The 16,359-nt window shown below is 41.4% G+C and overlaps 1 protein-coding gene and 1 non-coding gene across 4 annotated transcripts in view; both read right to left on the bottom strand.

The window, feature by feature from the left end:
• IL13RA1 (interleukin 13 receptor subunit alpha 1) overlaps positions 1-16,359 on the bottom strand; it is a 77,183-nt gene that overhangs the window by 56,656 nt on the left and 4,168 nt on the right. For all 3 annotated transcript variants that reach the window (XM_045583574.1, XM_036443438.2, XM_045583573.1), the window contains exons 2-3: positions 10,759-10,898; positions 3,760-3,898 (exon numbers count right to left, since the gene is read on the bottom strand). In XM_045583574.1, the coding sequence (XP_045439530.1) occupies positions 3,760-3,898; positions 10,759-10,898 (279 nt within the window). The remainder of the gene's footprint in view (positions 1-3,759; positions 3,899-10,758; positions 10,899-16,359) is intronic.
• On the bottom strand, positions 518-624 carry LOC118722232. Its single transcript, XR_004988940.1, has one exon. It is a non-coding gene; the product is annotated as a U6 spliceosomal RNA (small nuclear RNA).

Consider the following 16,359-nt stretch of genomic DNA (forward strand, 5'->3'; position numbering starts at 1 on the left):
TCTTTTCTTTTTCAGACTAGCCAACAAACAAAATATATCTTTTCAACAAATGGTGCCAGAACAGCAGACGTCCACATGTAAAAAAATGGGTCATGGGAATGGTGGGGGTGAAGCATGCTTCTTTACCCAAATCTAAAATGCTTACAACTTTCTTACCTCCCGATACTAAGAAAATACCTTTATTATCATTGAGGGGCCCTCTTATATCCCTAACTGGAGAGTGGAAAGGACACATAATATTTTCATAATAAGAAATGACTACAGAATTCCTAAATTAATGTGAAAATATAAACAACCTATCTACATTCTTTACTTTTTGCACAAAATTGCTTAATTTCATATAACTTATTTACCACACTTGAATCCAAAATTAAATTTGTTTACTTCTTATAAATAGTTTCATTTTTAAAAAATAATACTGAGTTTCTCTGAAATTATTCAAAGGAATATGTTATCTATTCTCAAGATAAATTCCAAAAAAGGAGTATTAAAAATATATTTATCTTAGCAGCATCATTAGAATATTTTTATTGTCATGAATTTGTGTGTCATCCTTGTGCAGAAGCCATGTTAATCTTCTCTGTATCATTGCAATTTTAGTACACGTGCTGCCAAAGTGAGCACTATCTATCTTTAAAAACAAATAAGTTTAGCTCAGCCAGCATGGCTCAGTGGTTGAGCACTGACCTGTGAACCAGGAGGTGATGGTTTGATTCCTAGCCAGGACTCAAATCAATGATTCTCTCTTCCACTCTCTCTTCCTCTTTGAAATCAATAAAAAGATATATTTTCTTAAAAAACACACAAGTTTAGCCCTGGCTGGTTAAAGTACCCCAGGTGGGTTGTGTATGGGAGGCAACCAAAGATGTGTCTCTCTCAAATCAATGTCTCTCTCTCTCTCTCTCTCTCTCTCTCTCTCTCTCTCTCTCTCTCTCTCTCTCTCTCTATCTCTATCTCTATCTATCTCTTTCTCTATCTCTCTCTCCCATTGCCTCCCTGCCTTACACTCTCTTTAAAAATCAAATGAAAAATATCCTTGGGTGAGGATTTACAAAAAAAAAGTTTACTGGGTTATAACTTACCTTCTTATCTTTTGATTAATACTGACACATATTGTTTTAAACACTAAACATTCTCCTTGAACTAATTCAGGGAAAGGTATGCATAATATAATTCTTAGTATCTCCCTATTGTGTGTTATGACTTTAATGGCCTTAAAATCTTTATGATCTGAGATTTCTACTGTTAACATTTTTTTTTAGTTGAAGCACCAAGTCTTTATATTAAATACCTCTGTTTAAAATGCAAACCTCTTATCCCTCAGGGATTCTTAAAGTAGTACTATACTAAGCCATCAACCATTTTACTGTCAAAATGCAATTTAAGTTTTTTTTTCAGATTATTTATTAAACTCCTAAAGAAATGAGAATAGGTTAAGTAAGTTGTTTTAAACCATGCTCCCAGCCTCCTAGCAGTACCAAACTTTTTAATTTTATAAATATTACTAGATACCCAGTGCATGAAATTCGTGCACAGGGGTAGGGGATCCCCTCAGCCCAGCCTGCACCCTCTCCAATCCAGGACCCCTTGGGGAATGTCTGACTGTCAGTTTAGGCCCAATCCTGGGGATCAAGCCTAAAATGGCAGTCCGACATTCCTCTCACAATCCTGGACCGCTGGCTCCTAATCACTCAGCTGCCTGCCTGCCTGATCACACTTAACTGTCCCCTCCCTGCCAACCTGGTCGTTCCTAACGGCCCCCCTCTGCCTGTTCCCCCTTACTGGCCCCCCTGCCAGCCTGGTCTCCCCCAACTGTCCCCCCCTGCCCACCTGGTCACCCCTACCAGACCCCCCTGCCAACCTGGTTACCCCCAACTGCCCCACCACCGACCTAGTTGCCCCTCACTTCCCCCCCTGCCAGCCTAATTGTCCCCAACAGCCCCGCTGCCAGCCTGGTCACCCCCAACTGCACTGCCCCCGCTGACCTGGTCACTCATAACTAACCCCCAGCCAGCCTGGTTGCTTCTTACTACCCCCTCTGCTGGCCTGGTTGCCCCCAACTGCCTCCCCACTGGCCTGATTGCCCCAGACAGCCTGCTGTTCAGTTGTTTGGTCATACCTCACTAGCCCCCCTGCTGGCCTGGTCTTAGGCAGCCATCTTATAAGGGTATGAGGGTCAATTTGCATATTACCTCTTTATTATATAGGATTTAATATACTTATTCTTTTGTCAATCCTAACCCAAGGATATTTTTCCATTGCTTTTTAGAGTGCAAGGGAGGGGGGAGACAGAGAGAGAAATATTGATGTGAGAGAAACATCAATTAGCTGCCTCCTACATGCACCTGGACCAGGGCCAGGGCCAGAGCCTACAACTGAGGTATATACCTTTGACTAGAATCAAACCCTGGACCTTTCAGTCCGCAGGCCAATGTTCTATGCATTGAGTCAATAGCTAGGGCTATTTCATATACTTTTCATCAGCGCAAGGCAGGTAAACAGCATGGTCTGGAGGTCTGAAAAGTTGGTGACTGCTGGTCTGGAGAAATGCCATGCAGTGCTAATGTTTGGAGGTAGTAGTTGCACCCTGCACAGACAAGGGGTAATATAACAGCAACAGGTAATATGTACAGAGCATTTACTCTTCGCCAGGCACTATTCTATGTGCCTCACATATACTGAGTTAGGTAATCCTTTCAACAGTCATGGTAAGTAGGTACTATCATCATCTCCATTTTACAGATGAGGAAACTTAATGAAGGAAGGGCCAAGTGATCTGCCTATGGTCACAGAAATAGGCAGAACTAAGTAGTAAACTTGGGCATTTTAGCTCTGGTAGCTCTGCTCTTAAGCAGTATATACTAGTATGCACTCCCTGCCTGCAACATAAAAGCCAAAAGGATATTGGATGGTGGGTGCAAAGGCAGGTGGGGGACAATTTTACTACTTGACAACTTTTTCTAGGGCTAATGTTGAATTGGAGCCTTGCTAGCAGTTTGCCTTTCTAACATCTTTGCCAAAATACATTATGTGTATCAAGTTAATCTCTCTATAATGAACAAGATAGTACATGTTTTGTGTGTTTTTTAAAGCACTGGATCTGGAATTTCAAGACCTACAGCAACTCACTCAGTTCCTTCATAAAACGAAAAGGATAATATGTGCCTTGCTTACTTCACAAGATAAGCTTATGAGGCTTGATGAAATGTGTGTGTGTGTGTGTGTGTGCGTGTGTGGTGTGTGTGTGTGTGTGTGTGTGTGTGTGTGTGTGTGTAGCCCTAGCTGGTTTGGCTCAGTGGATAGAGTGTTGGTCTTCAGACTGAAGGGTCCCAGGTTTGATTCTGGTCAAGGGCACATGCCTGGATTATGGGCTCAATCTCCAGAGTTGGGTGTGCAAGAGGCAGCCAATCAATGATTCTCTCTAATCATTCATGTTTCTATATCTCTCCCTTTCCCTTCCTCTCTGAAATCAATAAAAATATATTTAAAAAAGAAAAGTGTGTGTGTGTGTGATTTTCCAAATCATTAAGTGCTACATAACTCTTTGAGCATTGTTATTCAAGGTGTTGGTGAGCACCTTGAAGGCAGGGATTATCCTCATATTGATCATAGTGTTGCTAGCACCTAGTCCAAGTGCTTGTAACTTATTACATTCAGCAAATGTTTGTAACTGAATGAATTAATGGACACTGAACATAAGCATATGGATAATTTGGATTATTCTCTATATACCAAGAGAAACTGCTTTCAAGTTGTTACCTTCAGGGGGTGAGATGCACTTTTCCACCAAAACGCTAGGATTGTCACTTTCATTGGCGCTACACTGGGACCCCACTTGCAGACAAATCCTCTCATTCAGGGGCACTTCTTTTGAACGACGAGTTTCTGGAGCAATTTCCTAAGGTTAGGAAATAAAAATAGGCATTGCTACAGCAAACACACAGAAATACACTTATGTAATAAAACATTAGCATGGCCAGATGTATAAAAAATGGAAAGTTATTCAATGGTATACATAAGTCATCTCGACTTGGGGTGATTTTCTCCACCCACCAACCCTGGGGGACATTTGGAATTGTCTAAGAACACTTTCAGTTGTCATGACTTGAAGGAACTTGCTACTGGCATTGAGTGGTTAGATGCCAAAGATGCTGCTAAATATCCCACAAAGCACTGCACAGCCTTCCCTTCCCCCTATAACAAGAATTATCCTAGGCCAAATGTCAGTGGTATCACCATTAAGAAACCCTGTTATAGATAAAAGACAATTTTTCCATGTTTTAAATGTATAAACATTAGGACATTTACCTAGAAATCCTACCATACTAAAATGTCACATATCTAAAAGCAATTCTATGGAAAACACAATAATATTATCAAAATTCCATTCCAAGCAGATGCAGTATGCCATCAGGATCAAGGTAAAAAGGATTGCTTAGTCATCCTGGTCACATCTGAGGAAGGGAAGTAAAGAAAGAGAGCCTCAGGGTCAAAGATAAATTTTTCATTAAACATCTTTCTGTACTGTTTGACCATTTTTATTATCTTACATAACCATAGAAATGTTAATGGTTGATATATGCACTGACTATACCACACTCTTATTCTGAAAAGTAGATAAGTTTTGTGAAACCACAGAAAGCTAACTTAAAGATAACATACAGACATAAATCATAAATCTAGTTATTATGATTTTAGTATATGTGCTGCCGAAGCGAGCACTAGTTATTATTATTCAGAATAATAAGATTAAAGGGTTCCTTAGGAAAATATCTCCCAAGGTGACAGAGTTGGAATTATTAAAAATGGAGTTGCTTTTAATCAGAGCTCCAAGGAGTTTCCTGTTTTGCAATAGTTTCTTACTCAAGTTGAAGACAGCATTTCCTTTTATATATGTGCTGATGGCCACGAAGGGGAAAATTGGTCACAGCTGACTCTATTTTCCATCCTAAGGCTCTACACTTCCATTTCACATGGCTGCTTCCAAGTGAACATGAGGGCAAATATGAGATACTCCCAAAACCAGGACATAAAAGATGCCATGTGAGAGGTAGCTAACAAATCAAGAATTCATGAAAAGATGAAAGAAAATCACTTTACAGAGACTGAACAGCTCTTAAGCCCGGACAAGACAACCCTCTGAAAAGGGAGTTAGTTGGTCAGCCCTGGAAGAAAATAAAAATAAATGTCTGTTAGAAAATTCTGGCTGGGAGATAAGAAAGGGTGATTTAGCTCCATGGACATTGAGTACTTCTGTCCTACCAGCAAAGCTATGCCTACCCTCAGTGGGGCCTCCTGCTATTCTTAGATGGGTAAATTTTCACAACTAATTCCTAGCCAAGAAGCCTACTTATCATTTGGAATTCCATACAGTTGCTGCCTACAGGGATGGAACACATCAGTGAGGCCAACAGAAGGCTTTCTATAATATTTCACTTTTATAGTTTTCATGGCAAAGGAAGGAAGTGGCCCTTGAGAGGTGAATGTGTGCTGAGGAAATGAAGTTTCTCAGCCTGTGAAGTGGAAAGCCTGCTCCAGGATCCTGGTAATGGTGGCAGGAAAGGTCCAAATGCAAATTTCACCAAGCTCACAATTTTATTAAGCACAAGTTTTACACACTAAGTCCTCACTTAATGCCATCAGTAGGTTCTATGACTTTTGAAATGACAGTGATGTATAACGAAGCTAGTTTTACCACAAGCTAATTGATATAAAAGAGTTGAGTTCCTATGGCATCCTATCAATATTATAACAAAAAGATGTTGAACAAAACAATATTATCCCAAGACCTCTTGTATAGCCCTGAAGGAGCCACCCTGACCCAAGGATCCTTGATAATTCTTATTTAGAAGCTGCATTTGCCCTTGAAGAAACCAGGGGGAAAATGTGCATTCAAATGCCATAAATTAGAATCATCATGGAAAATCTCAGTTCTCTTATTACATTAGATATTGTTCCAGGGAGAGGGCTGAGGAGTTTTATTACACAAATATTTCTATTATAATGGAATTTTTAATTAAAAAAATACTTTAGTATCTAAATCTGAACCTTATGTTTTGGGCATAGGAATAATAAAAGGACTTAGAAAAGAGATGGGGAGGGGGAGATAGAATCATTTTAAAAAATATCTTTCAAAGTTCAAGGTAAATAATATTAGATTGGCATGAATAAAGTAAGAATACACATTGTCAATGATCGCCAAGTCAAGCACACTTCTTGGTAATGAACTAAAGCCCTTGGAGCAGATCTGGATGAGGTATGTGAGATGGCTCCCATGTGACTTTCAGTTATGGTGACTCATTCCACTGGTAGCTAGCTGCTGTATGATATTATGCTCCACCCTTCAAATAATCTGTCCTCCTTTGAAAGTTTATCAAAAATCAAGGCAAGAGTCCTGAATTGATCCCTCCCATTAGGACCAATGTTCACTTGGCTGTATCAAAACTTTCCCAGTTGCAGATTCCTTTATAAGAACGAACGGGGTATCAGTTTCAGCTCTGCCTCTCTGGATGCCTGGACAAAACAACAATCTTTTAATTTATTCACCTGGTGAGACTTTTCTACCTCTTGGTGGTGAAAGATACTATCTAAAATCTGATGCCAGATCCTTCTTTCACTTGCCAGATTGGGAAACTATTAGATAGCTAAAAGAGTGGTAGGGGACAGCCACTTAAGCTAATTTTTTAAAAGAATCATTATAAACACTTGATTTATCTTAATGGACTGAAAATGACCTCCAGGGTTTATCTCATTTAGCAATTTGAGAACTTTGGACATTCACATCAGCCCCTTAACATGTGCAAACGATTATAATACCACTTCTTCAATATGCTTCAAAGGATGTTTGTACCCTAGTTTTGTCTGATGATGTTAATGCTGGGACTGAAGGACAGAAAAAGAAAAGGAAAATTACTCCCACCATTTATTCCTAGCCTCAAGACTATAACCTTCAAAAGATCCAGACAGGAAGTCCCCCAGCACTAATTGAAGACATAATCCATTTATCACAAATTTGGGATTGATAGCCACCAACGCTGTCAAATGGCTGAAATAAGTTACTTTAAACAGAGGTCACCCTTTATGGTCTTTTCAGGGACAAAATGGGAGGAACAATATCAAATGATAATATAAGGTTACACCATAAAAATGAAAATTGCTGCCGAAACCGGTTTGGCTCAATGGATAGAGCATCGGCTTGGGGACTGAAAGGTCCCGGGTTCGATTCTGGTCAAGGGCATGTACCTTGGTTGCGGGCATATCCCCAGTAGGGGGTGTGCAAGTGGCAGCTGATCGATGACTCTCTCTCATCCATGTTTCTAACTCTATCTCTCTCCCTTCCTCTCTGTACAAAATCAATAAAATATATATTTTTAAAAATGAAAATTGCTTATGGTTCAACCTAACAATTGCAATAATGATAAAAGCTAACAATTACTGAGCACTAATTCTGTAGTCAGGTGCATTAAAAGCATCATATTCTTTTCTTTTGAGGCCACTGGAGCCAGCCAGCCAAGGGGAGGGACCACAGGATGTTGGCTGGCCATGGGAGGTAGGTTGTGGAAGTGCACTGACCACAAAGGGGCAGCTCCTGCATTGAGCATCTGCCCCCTGGTAGTCAATGTGTGGAATGACTGGTTGTTAACAGTCGCTTAGGCTTTTATATATATATAGATTGATTTGAGAGAGATAGGAAAGAAGGGAGAGAAACATTGATCTGCTACTCCACCCACTCATGCATTCACTGGTTGATTCCTGTATGTGACCTGACTGGGGATCAAATCCACAACGTTGGCACATCAGGACTATGCTCTAACCAAGTGAGGTAACCTGCCAAAACCCAGAAATATCATCTCCTTTTAATACACGTGCCCTTCATATGAAGTAGGTACAGTTGACCCTTGAACAACTCAGGGTGGGGTATCAATACCCCCTCTAGCAGTTTAAAATCCGCATATAAATTTTAGCCTACAGTGGGCCCTTTGAATACACAAATTAAACCAACCACAGGTTGAAAACAGTATTTCTGATCCAATGTTGGGAAAAGCTGGGAAACAGTGGTTAGGAATGCAGAAATACTGTATTTGATCCACAGTTGGGTGAACTCACAGATTTGAACCAGGAACATACTAAGGGTTGACTGTATTTATTTTTTAAAATCTACATAGAAGTGAACCTGTACAGTTCAAAATTGTTATTTAAGGGTCAACTGTACAATTAATAGCTCATTCCCCCACCAGCTTTTTATAAACAAGGAACTGGAGGCTCAGAGAGGTTAAGTGACTTGCCCAAGATCACACAGCAAGTTGAAAGGGGAAAAGACAAAATTTCAAATCCAATTCTGATTCCACTGCCTCCTCGTTTCTTTTAAGTTTAAAGTCCTATGAGTATAGAGAGGACTTTATTCACCTGGCCAATTCACACCTGGCCAATCCTTGAATGTGGTTAACAAGCTAACAAATAGGGAACAGTTAGAAAAAAAGTGACCTCTCAGGATTTCAATTAGATACTTAGGGGAGACTTAGGTGTCTTTTCCGGAATTTCTCAAGATTGAACTACCAGAAATTGCTACAAAGACTCTCAATGCCTAAAGCCCCTCCTTAGGAACAAGAGGAAGCCATGTTGTGAAAAGCAGAACTCTAGCTACTCAAGTTTCACAGTTAAGGAATATTACAGGCTCCTGCATTTAGAGGAATTCTTTGAAAATGCAAATAATTTTGACTAACCTCATTTAACACCTAAACCTTAATTAACACCTCAGCAAGAAAAGGTTGAGGGAGGCAAATTAGCACATTTCCCTCAAGAGGCAAAACCTGTTACTTCCTGACTTTCTTAAGCCTTCACATAATTATTTTCCTTATCCCAGCAAAATTAGGGAAGTGAGTAGAGTCACACTTTACACACAAAGAAACTGAGGCTCAGTTTAAGTGATTTACCCCAGGCCACTGACCTCGTTAAGTGGCACATCAGTTAGCACCTAGCCTTGTCCTGCCACCAAACTGCTTGAACTGGTTATTTCACAATTCACAGCTCCAAAATAGTGTCACTAATAACAACTTATTATGTGGCCTCAAAATCCTGGACAAAGTCAACCCTAAACATCCCCTCACACTCCCACTGAAAGAAGGTATCTATACTAATAATAGAGAAATATGCATATTGGTCAGGACACCCTCATGCAACGACCAAACAGTAGGCTGCATGGGGCAAACGACTGAACAGCAGGCTATGTAGGGGGACCAGGCTCGCAGGGAGGGCAGTGAGAGGTAACCAGGCCGGCAGAGGGGGGCAGTGAGGAGCAACCAGGCCAGCATGGGCAGGGGGGCAGCTGGGGACAACCAGGCTGGCGGGGGGGGGGGGGGGCAGTGAGAGGCAACTAGGCTGGCAGAAGGGGGTAGTTGGGAGTGATCAGGCTGGTGGGGGGATAGTGAGGGTTGGCCAGGCCAGTGGGGGGTGGGCAATTAAGGGTGACCAGGCCAGTGGGAGAGGGAGGCACTTGGGGGCAACCAGACTGTTAGCAAGGGGCAGTTGGGGGTGACCAGGCCAGCAGGGGAGGGCAGTTATAGGCAATCAGGCCAGCAGGAAGAGGTAGTTAGGGACAATCAGGCAGGCAGGCAGGTGAGCAGTTAGGATCCAAGAGTCCTGCATTGTGAGAGGGATGTCCAACTGCCAGTTTAGGCCCAATCCCTGTGTGTGGGATCGGGCCTAAACCAGCAGGCGGACAACCCCCAAGGGTCCCGAATTGGAGAGGGTACGGGCTGGCTGAGGAGACTCCACCCCCCCACCCATGCACGAATTTCATGCGCTGGGCCTCTAGTCCTATATAAGGCCAATATGCAAATGGTCTGAATGACAGGCTGCTATGATGTGCACTACCATCAGGGGGCACACGAGCTCCCACAGAGGAAACACTGCTCAGCCAGAAGCTGTGCTTACAGCTGGCGAGCACAGTGGTGGTGGCAGGAGCTTCTCCCACCTCCACAGCAGCACTACGGATGCCACTCCCCAAGGGCTCCCAGACTGCAAGAGGGTGCAGGCTGGGCTTAGGGCCTCCCACACACGAGTGCACGAATTTGGTGCACTGGGCCTCTAGTAAAGACATAAAAGAGCTTTGAACAGATGATATGACGCTTTGAAGAACTTATCAATTAGAAGGGGCTACAAACCAATAAAGCCCAAGAGAAAATTCTGCTGAATAAAATCATCATAAAGAACTAATCCTGTTATCAAAAATTCACCTGAATCAGTCAACTACATCTGACTGGAAAGGCTGAAAGTTCCCCTGTTTTCTTCAGACATCAGAAAACCTTCTGGTCAACCCCACCTGCTAGGAACATCTCATTTGTTTTTGCTTCCCATACAGTCCTTTGCTTTGAATTACATAGTTCTTGCGTAACTATCCATGCATGTGATTAACAAGATGGTGAATGTGAAAATTCCCTGAGAAATTGAAAGTGTTATGTAGATACAAGGGTTTAGGTAGGAACCAATTTTAACATATTTACTTAGTGAGTGCCTAATAAAGATATCTACCATAGTATTTCCTATCAGAGAATCTCAATTGTATTTATCAAATAATTAGCAAATCATTTCATATGTTCCATTTCCTCAACAGTTGTTTCTGTAATGTTATGTTAAAATTTAGACATAGCTCAAAATCAAATTTTCACCTTGAAGTAAGATCAGAATAGGGCTTATTCTTGGCTCCAATTCATAGTGTTCATTTTACCTCATTAATGCCATATGTTCCAGAAAACTTACCTTATCCTGCTTGTTGCCAAAATGACTAAAATACCACAGACTACAATTCGGGCTGGCTCCCTCTGGAGGATTCCATGTCCATATCACTGTGCAGAGGTTTTCAACTGAAACACTCAAATTCGTCACTGGTGGCTGAATTTCTGTTCAAATCAAGCATAAGAAATAAATGTATCAATATCAGCCACTATTTGGGTTGGTTCATTTAATTCATTCCTCCAAGTCCTAGAAGCCTAGAAGTCAAGAATAAGAAAAATGAGCAGAGTCCAGTGGCCGAGTATCAACCTATGAACCAGGAGGTCAATGTTCAATTCCAGGTCAAGGCACATGCCCAGGTTGTGGGCTCAATCACTAGTGTGGGGTGTACAGGAGGCAGCCAATCAATAATGCTCTCTCATCATTGATATTTTTATCTCTCTCTCTCTCTCCCTTCCTCTTTGAAATCAATAGAACTGTATTTTAAAAAACTGAGTAGAAATATCTAACATTTATTGAGACAGGCACTGTTCTAAGTTCTCTCCACATATTCACTCATTGAATCCTCACAACAACCTTATAAGACAGGGACTATCAGCCTGTTCTTAAAGATGAGGCAACTAAGATGCAGAGAAGTTGAATCACTTGTCTTATATCTAAAGGCTAGTGAATGGCAGAGCTGGGTGCAAACCCAGAAATTCATGTTGCTCCAAAGCCACCTTCTTAACTACTTGCTATACAGAGAAAAGTATATTCTTAAATTTCTAAGTTTTCGTCTCTCAGGAATTTGGGTTCCCCACACTTAGGATCCACGTCTTTCTCAATACAGGCACTTCCATCTCAGCAGTTCTGCCAGTGAGCTTAAGCGGCTCATCGGCTTGCTAACATGATCTGTCAATTATTTATAACTCTGACAAACAAGTACTGAGATTGAACAGCCTTTATTGTTCCCCTGAGTTCTGACACTAAACAGTTGGAACTGTACCTTTAGCTAATCTGAAGAGGAAATAAAAGAGGAGAAACTGTGAACCAGTATCTTAAAAATGTTTTTCATTTGGAAAAAGCCTCCACACTAAATATTTACTATTATTTTAGATTAAGCTCTAAGATGAGGGAAAGAAATTTTACTACTTCTGCCAAATACAGGGAAATACATAGGGGCAGGGGTACATAATTTCAAACTTCCTTGAGAACTTCCCCTGAGGCCAGGACTACCAAAATCATCACCCCAGATACTGGGGTACAGGAATGCTTTATCCTACCTTCACAACCTCTACCTTCACAACCTTTCTGTAAATCAAAAATTATTCCAAAGAGGAGAAACCAAGATGGCAGCATAGGTAAACTCCTGAACTTCTGCCTCACACAACAACTTCAAAACTACAACTAAAAGACAAAACAGACATCATCCAGAACCACAGTAAGGCTGGCTGAGTGGAAATTCTACAACTAGAAGGAAGGAGAAAAGCACACTGAGACTCAAAGGAGGGAGACACAAACTCCCACCTGCTCTGAACTCCAGTTCCAGGCAAGATTCTAAGGACACAGGCTCATACCGGGAGAAACTGGACTATCTGGAAGCGGGTGGAACTTTTTTTTTTTTTTTAACATATTATATTGATTTTTTTTTACAGAGAGGAAGGAGATGGATAGAGAGCTAGTAGAAGCATCGATGAGAGAGAAACATCGACCAGCTGCCTCCTGCACACTCCACCAGGGATGTGCCCGCAACCAAGGTACATGCCCTTGACTAGAATTGAACCTGGGACCTTTCAGTCCTCAGACCGACACTCTATCCACTAAGCCAAACCGATTTTGGCTAGTGGGTGGAACTTGAGGGCGGCTTTCTCTCAGAGGTGCTTGCAGCAATTAACGAGGGACACTGTAACCCAGGCTTCTTGGGGCAGAGCTGACAGTCAGCCATTGCTGTTTGCTCCCCGAGACTCCGCCCCATCCAAGCTGTGTACAGAGGCTTTTGCATATGAATGGCCTATTCCTTTGAAATCTAAACTCACCTAACAAACTGTAGCTGAGTTAGTGAGACCCAGAACATCCAAAAGAAGGCCCACGGCCCAGCAGCAGCTTGCATTGCTTCACAGCTGGAGCTCATCTGGGAACCTCCAAAACCCAAAGAAGAGGAATCTGCAGATCTCTCCGTAGCTCCTGCTGGGTGGCCTCAGGCAGAGGCTAAATTAGCACTTCCTTGGAGATGCAAGAGCCACTGTACCAGTGGTCAGAGTGGGATCATCCAGATTACAACTCCTCAGATCCATAAAGGACACACTCAGGGGGCAGACTCAGTGAGCACCAAAGCCCCACTGAGGCAAGTCCTGCCTCCTATGGGTGTCTCCAGCACAGCAGTTCTCCCATCGTAGACACAGCTGATCCTCACAGCCAACTGGCCTGGAGGCCAATTCCTCCCAGTGATACCAACAATAATCGAGGCTTAACTATAACAAGACTGTGCACGCAACCCACACAGGGGTGCACCAAGAGTATCCACCTCAGGTAAGTGGAGAGGCTGAGCCACTGGACCATTTTGGACACCTAGCACACAAAGCCACTCTATCAACAAAGGAAAGAAGCCAAAATGCAGAGACAAAGGAGCAGGTCACAAATGACAGAAATGGAAAAAAGCAAACTACTGGCTATAGAGTTCAAAACCACGGTTATAAGGTTTTTCAAGAATTCTCTAGAAAAGGCTGATAAATTTAGCGAGACCCTCAAGGATATGAAAATGGACCAACTAGAAATTAAGCATACACTGACTGAAATAAAAAATAATATACAGAGATCCAACAGCAGACTAGAGGATCACAAGAATCAAGTCAAAGATTTGAAATACAAAAAAGCAAAAAACACCCAACCTGAAAAGCAAAAAGATAAAATCCCAAAATATGAAGATAGTGTAAGGAGCCTCTGGGACAACTTCAAGTGTACCAACATCCAAATTATGGGGGTGCCAGAAGAAGAGAGAGCAAGTTACTGAAAATCTATTTGAAGAAATAATGACTGAAGACACCCCCACCTGGTGAAAGAAATAGACTTACAAGTCCAGGAAATGCACAGAACCCCAAACAAAAGGAATCCAAAGAGGATCACAGCAAGACACATCATAATTAAAATGCCAAGAGCAAAATACAAAGAGAGAATATTAAAAGCAGCAAGAGAAGAACAGTTACCTACAAAGGAGCACCCATACGATTGTCAGCTGATTTCTCAACAGAAACCAAGCAGGCCAGACAGTAGTGACAAGAAATATTCAAAGTGATGAATAGCAAAAACCTACAACCAAGATTACTCTACCCAGGAAAGTTATCATTCAAAATTTAAGGTTAGTTAAAGAGATTCAGCTGAAACCGGTTTGGCTCAATGGATAGAGCGTCGGCTTGGGGACTGAAGGGTCCCGGGTTCGATTCCGGGCATGGGCATGTACCTTGGTTGCAGGCATATCCCCAGTAGGGGGTGTGCAAGAGGCAGCTGATCGATGACTGCCTCTCATCGATGTTTCTAACTCTCTATCTCTCTCCCTTCCTCTCTGTAAAAAATCAATAAAATATATTTTAAAAAAAAAAATTCACAGATAAGAAAAAGCTAAAGGAGTTCATCACCACCAAACCAGTATTATATAAAATGCTTGAAGATATTCTGTAAGAAGAGGAAGAAGAAAAAGATAAATATAAAAATTATGAACAACAAATATATATCTATCGATATCAATAAGTGAATTTAATAATCAAGTGAATAAAAAATCTGATGAACAGAATAAACTGGTGAACATAATAGAATCAGGGGCATAGAAATGGAATGGACTGGCAATTCTCAGGGGAAAAAGGGTATAGGGGGGTGCAGGAAGAGACTGGACAAAAATCATATACCTATGGATGAGGATGGTGGGAGGGGGTTAAGGGCAGAGGGTGGGGTGGGAACCGGGTGGAGGGGAGCTATGGGGAGAAAAAAGAGGAACAATTGCAATAATCTGAACAATAAAGATTTATTAAGAAAAAAAGTATTCCAAAATAAAGTTTATTAAACTAATTTTTAAAACAACCACCCAAATTATCTATAAAGTGTCAAACAATAATTATTAATTACTTAAGGAGTACAGTTATATTAATTTATCAGTCTATAGTGTTATATTTCATACCCTATGCCCGTGGTCAGCAAACCGCGGCTTGCAAGCCACATGTGGCTCTTTGGCCCCTTGAGTGTGGCTCTTCCACAAAATACCACAGCCTGGGTGAGTCTATTTTGAAGAAGTGGCATTAGAAGAAGTTTAAGTTTAAAAAATTTGGCTCTCAAAAGAAATTTCAATAGTTGTACTGTTGATATTTGGCTCTGTTGACTAATGAGTTTGCTGACCATCATCCAATGCCAACACTTTCGAGTGCATTGGGCATCTTACATAATCTGCAATACGTATAGCATTACTTTGCTCTTTAACTGAACAAAAAAATTCCATTTGTCCCAAAAATATCAAGCGGACAGTCACTGTGTAGTTGGGATTTCCCCAACGGTCAGTTTTGTACATCGCAGCCAAAAAGGCCCTTGACTCTCAATATTCATTCCCTTTCCTGACTCTAGTACATTAGACTTTCAGCAAGGTAGACCAGAGGCCCAAATGTAGGGAGGAGAAGCCCACAGGCTAGGCTTTGTGGAAACAGGGAATTCCTATTGCACTTCATTCTAACCCAGCTAGTGCCAGAGAGCACCAATGGCTCAAGCAACAGGATTTTAAGTAACTACAGAAGTTTACAGCTATTCCGTTTTGGCTCTTCTAACATACATCAATGATGTTTGTTTGTTTGTTTGTTTTTGTGTTTGTTTATTTCCAAAAGGGAGGGGGAGAGAGAATGGAAACATCAATGATGAGAGAGAATCATTGATCAGCTGCTTCCTGCACTTCCCCTCCTGGGGCTCAGTGTCCTTGATAGGAATCAAACCTGGGAACCTTAAGACTGCAGGCCGATGCTCTATCCACTGAGTCAAACCAGATACGGCCAATGATGTTTTGAAGACAAATCATTTGTCTGATATAGAGCCTCTAATAAAAACTTGCTCCTACTGAAGACAATAATCTACTACGTTAGGATTATTTGTCTTATTTTCCAGATTCCAGAACTACACTAAAATAACCTTTCTATCTACCTCCCTTTCCCATACAAAAATTAAAGCCCTGATAATAAAAACATTACTTATTTATGGTTCAATTACATTGGACAGCAATTTTCAAGTAATTTAAGACCTTTTAAAATCTTTCTTTAACCTAAGTGTTTTAACAGAATAATATCCTGCACTATTTCCATCTCACAAACAGATTGAATTCCCCACACACACACCCGGGCGCGCGCGCACACACACACACACACACACACACACACACACATCTATTTTGAAGTGTCCTTAAGTCAGATTTCATTGTTTTTGCATTTTATTTTTTTATTTTTTTTAAAATATATTTTATTGATTTTGTACAGACAGAAAGGGAGAGAGATAGAGAGTTAGAAACACTGATGAGAGAGTCATCGATCAGCTGCCTCTTGCACACCCCCTACTGGGGATATGCCCGCAACCAAGGTACATGCCCTTCACCGGAATCGAACCTGGGACCCTTCAGTCCCCAAGCCA

This window comes from Pipistrellus kuhlii, unplaced genomic scaffold (assembly GCF_014108245.1).
Source record: "Pipistrellus kuhlii isolate mPipKuh1 unplaced genomic scaffold, mPipKuh1.p scaffold_m20_p_19, whole genome shotgun sequence".
Lineage (NCBI taxonomy): Eukaryota > Metazoa > Chordata > Mammalia > Chiroptera > Vespertilionidae > Pipistrellus > Pipistrellus kuhlii.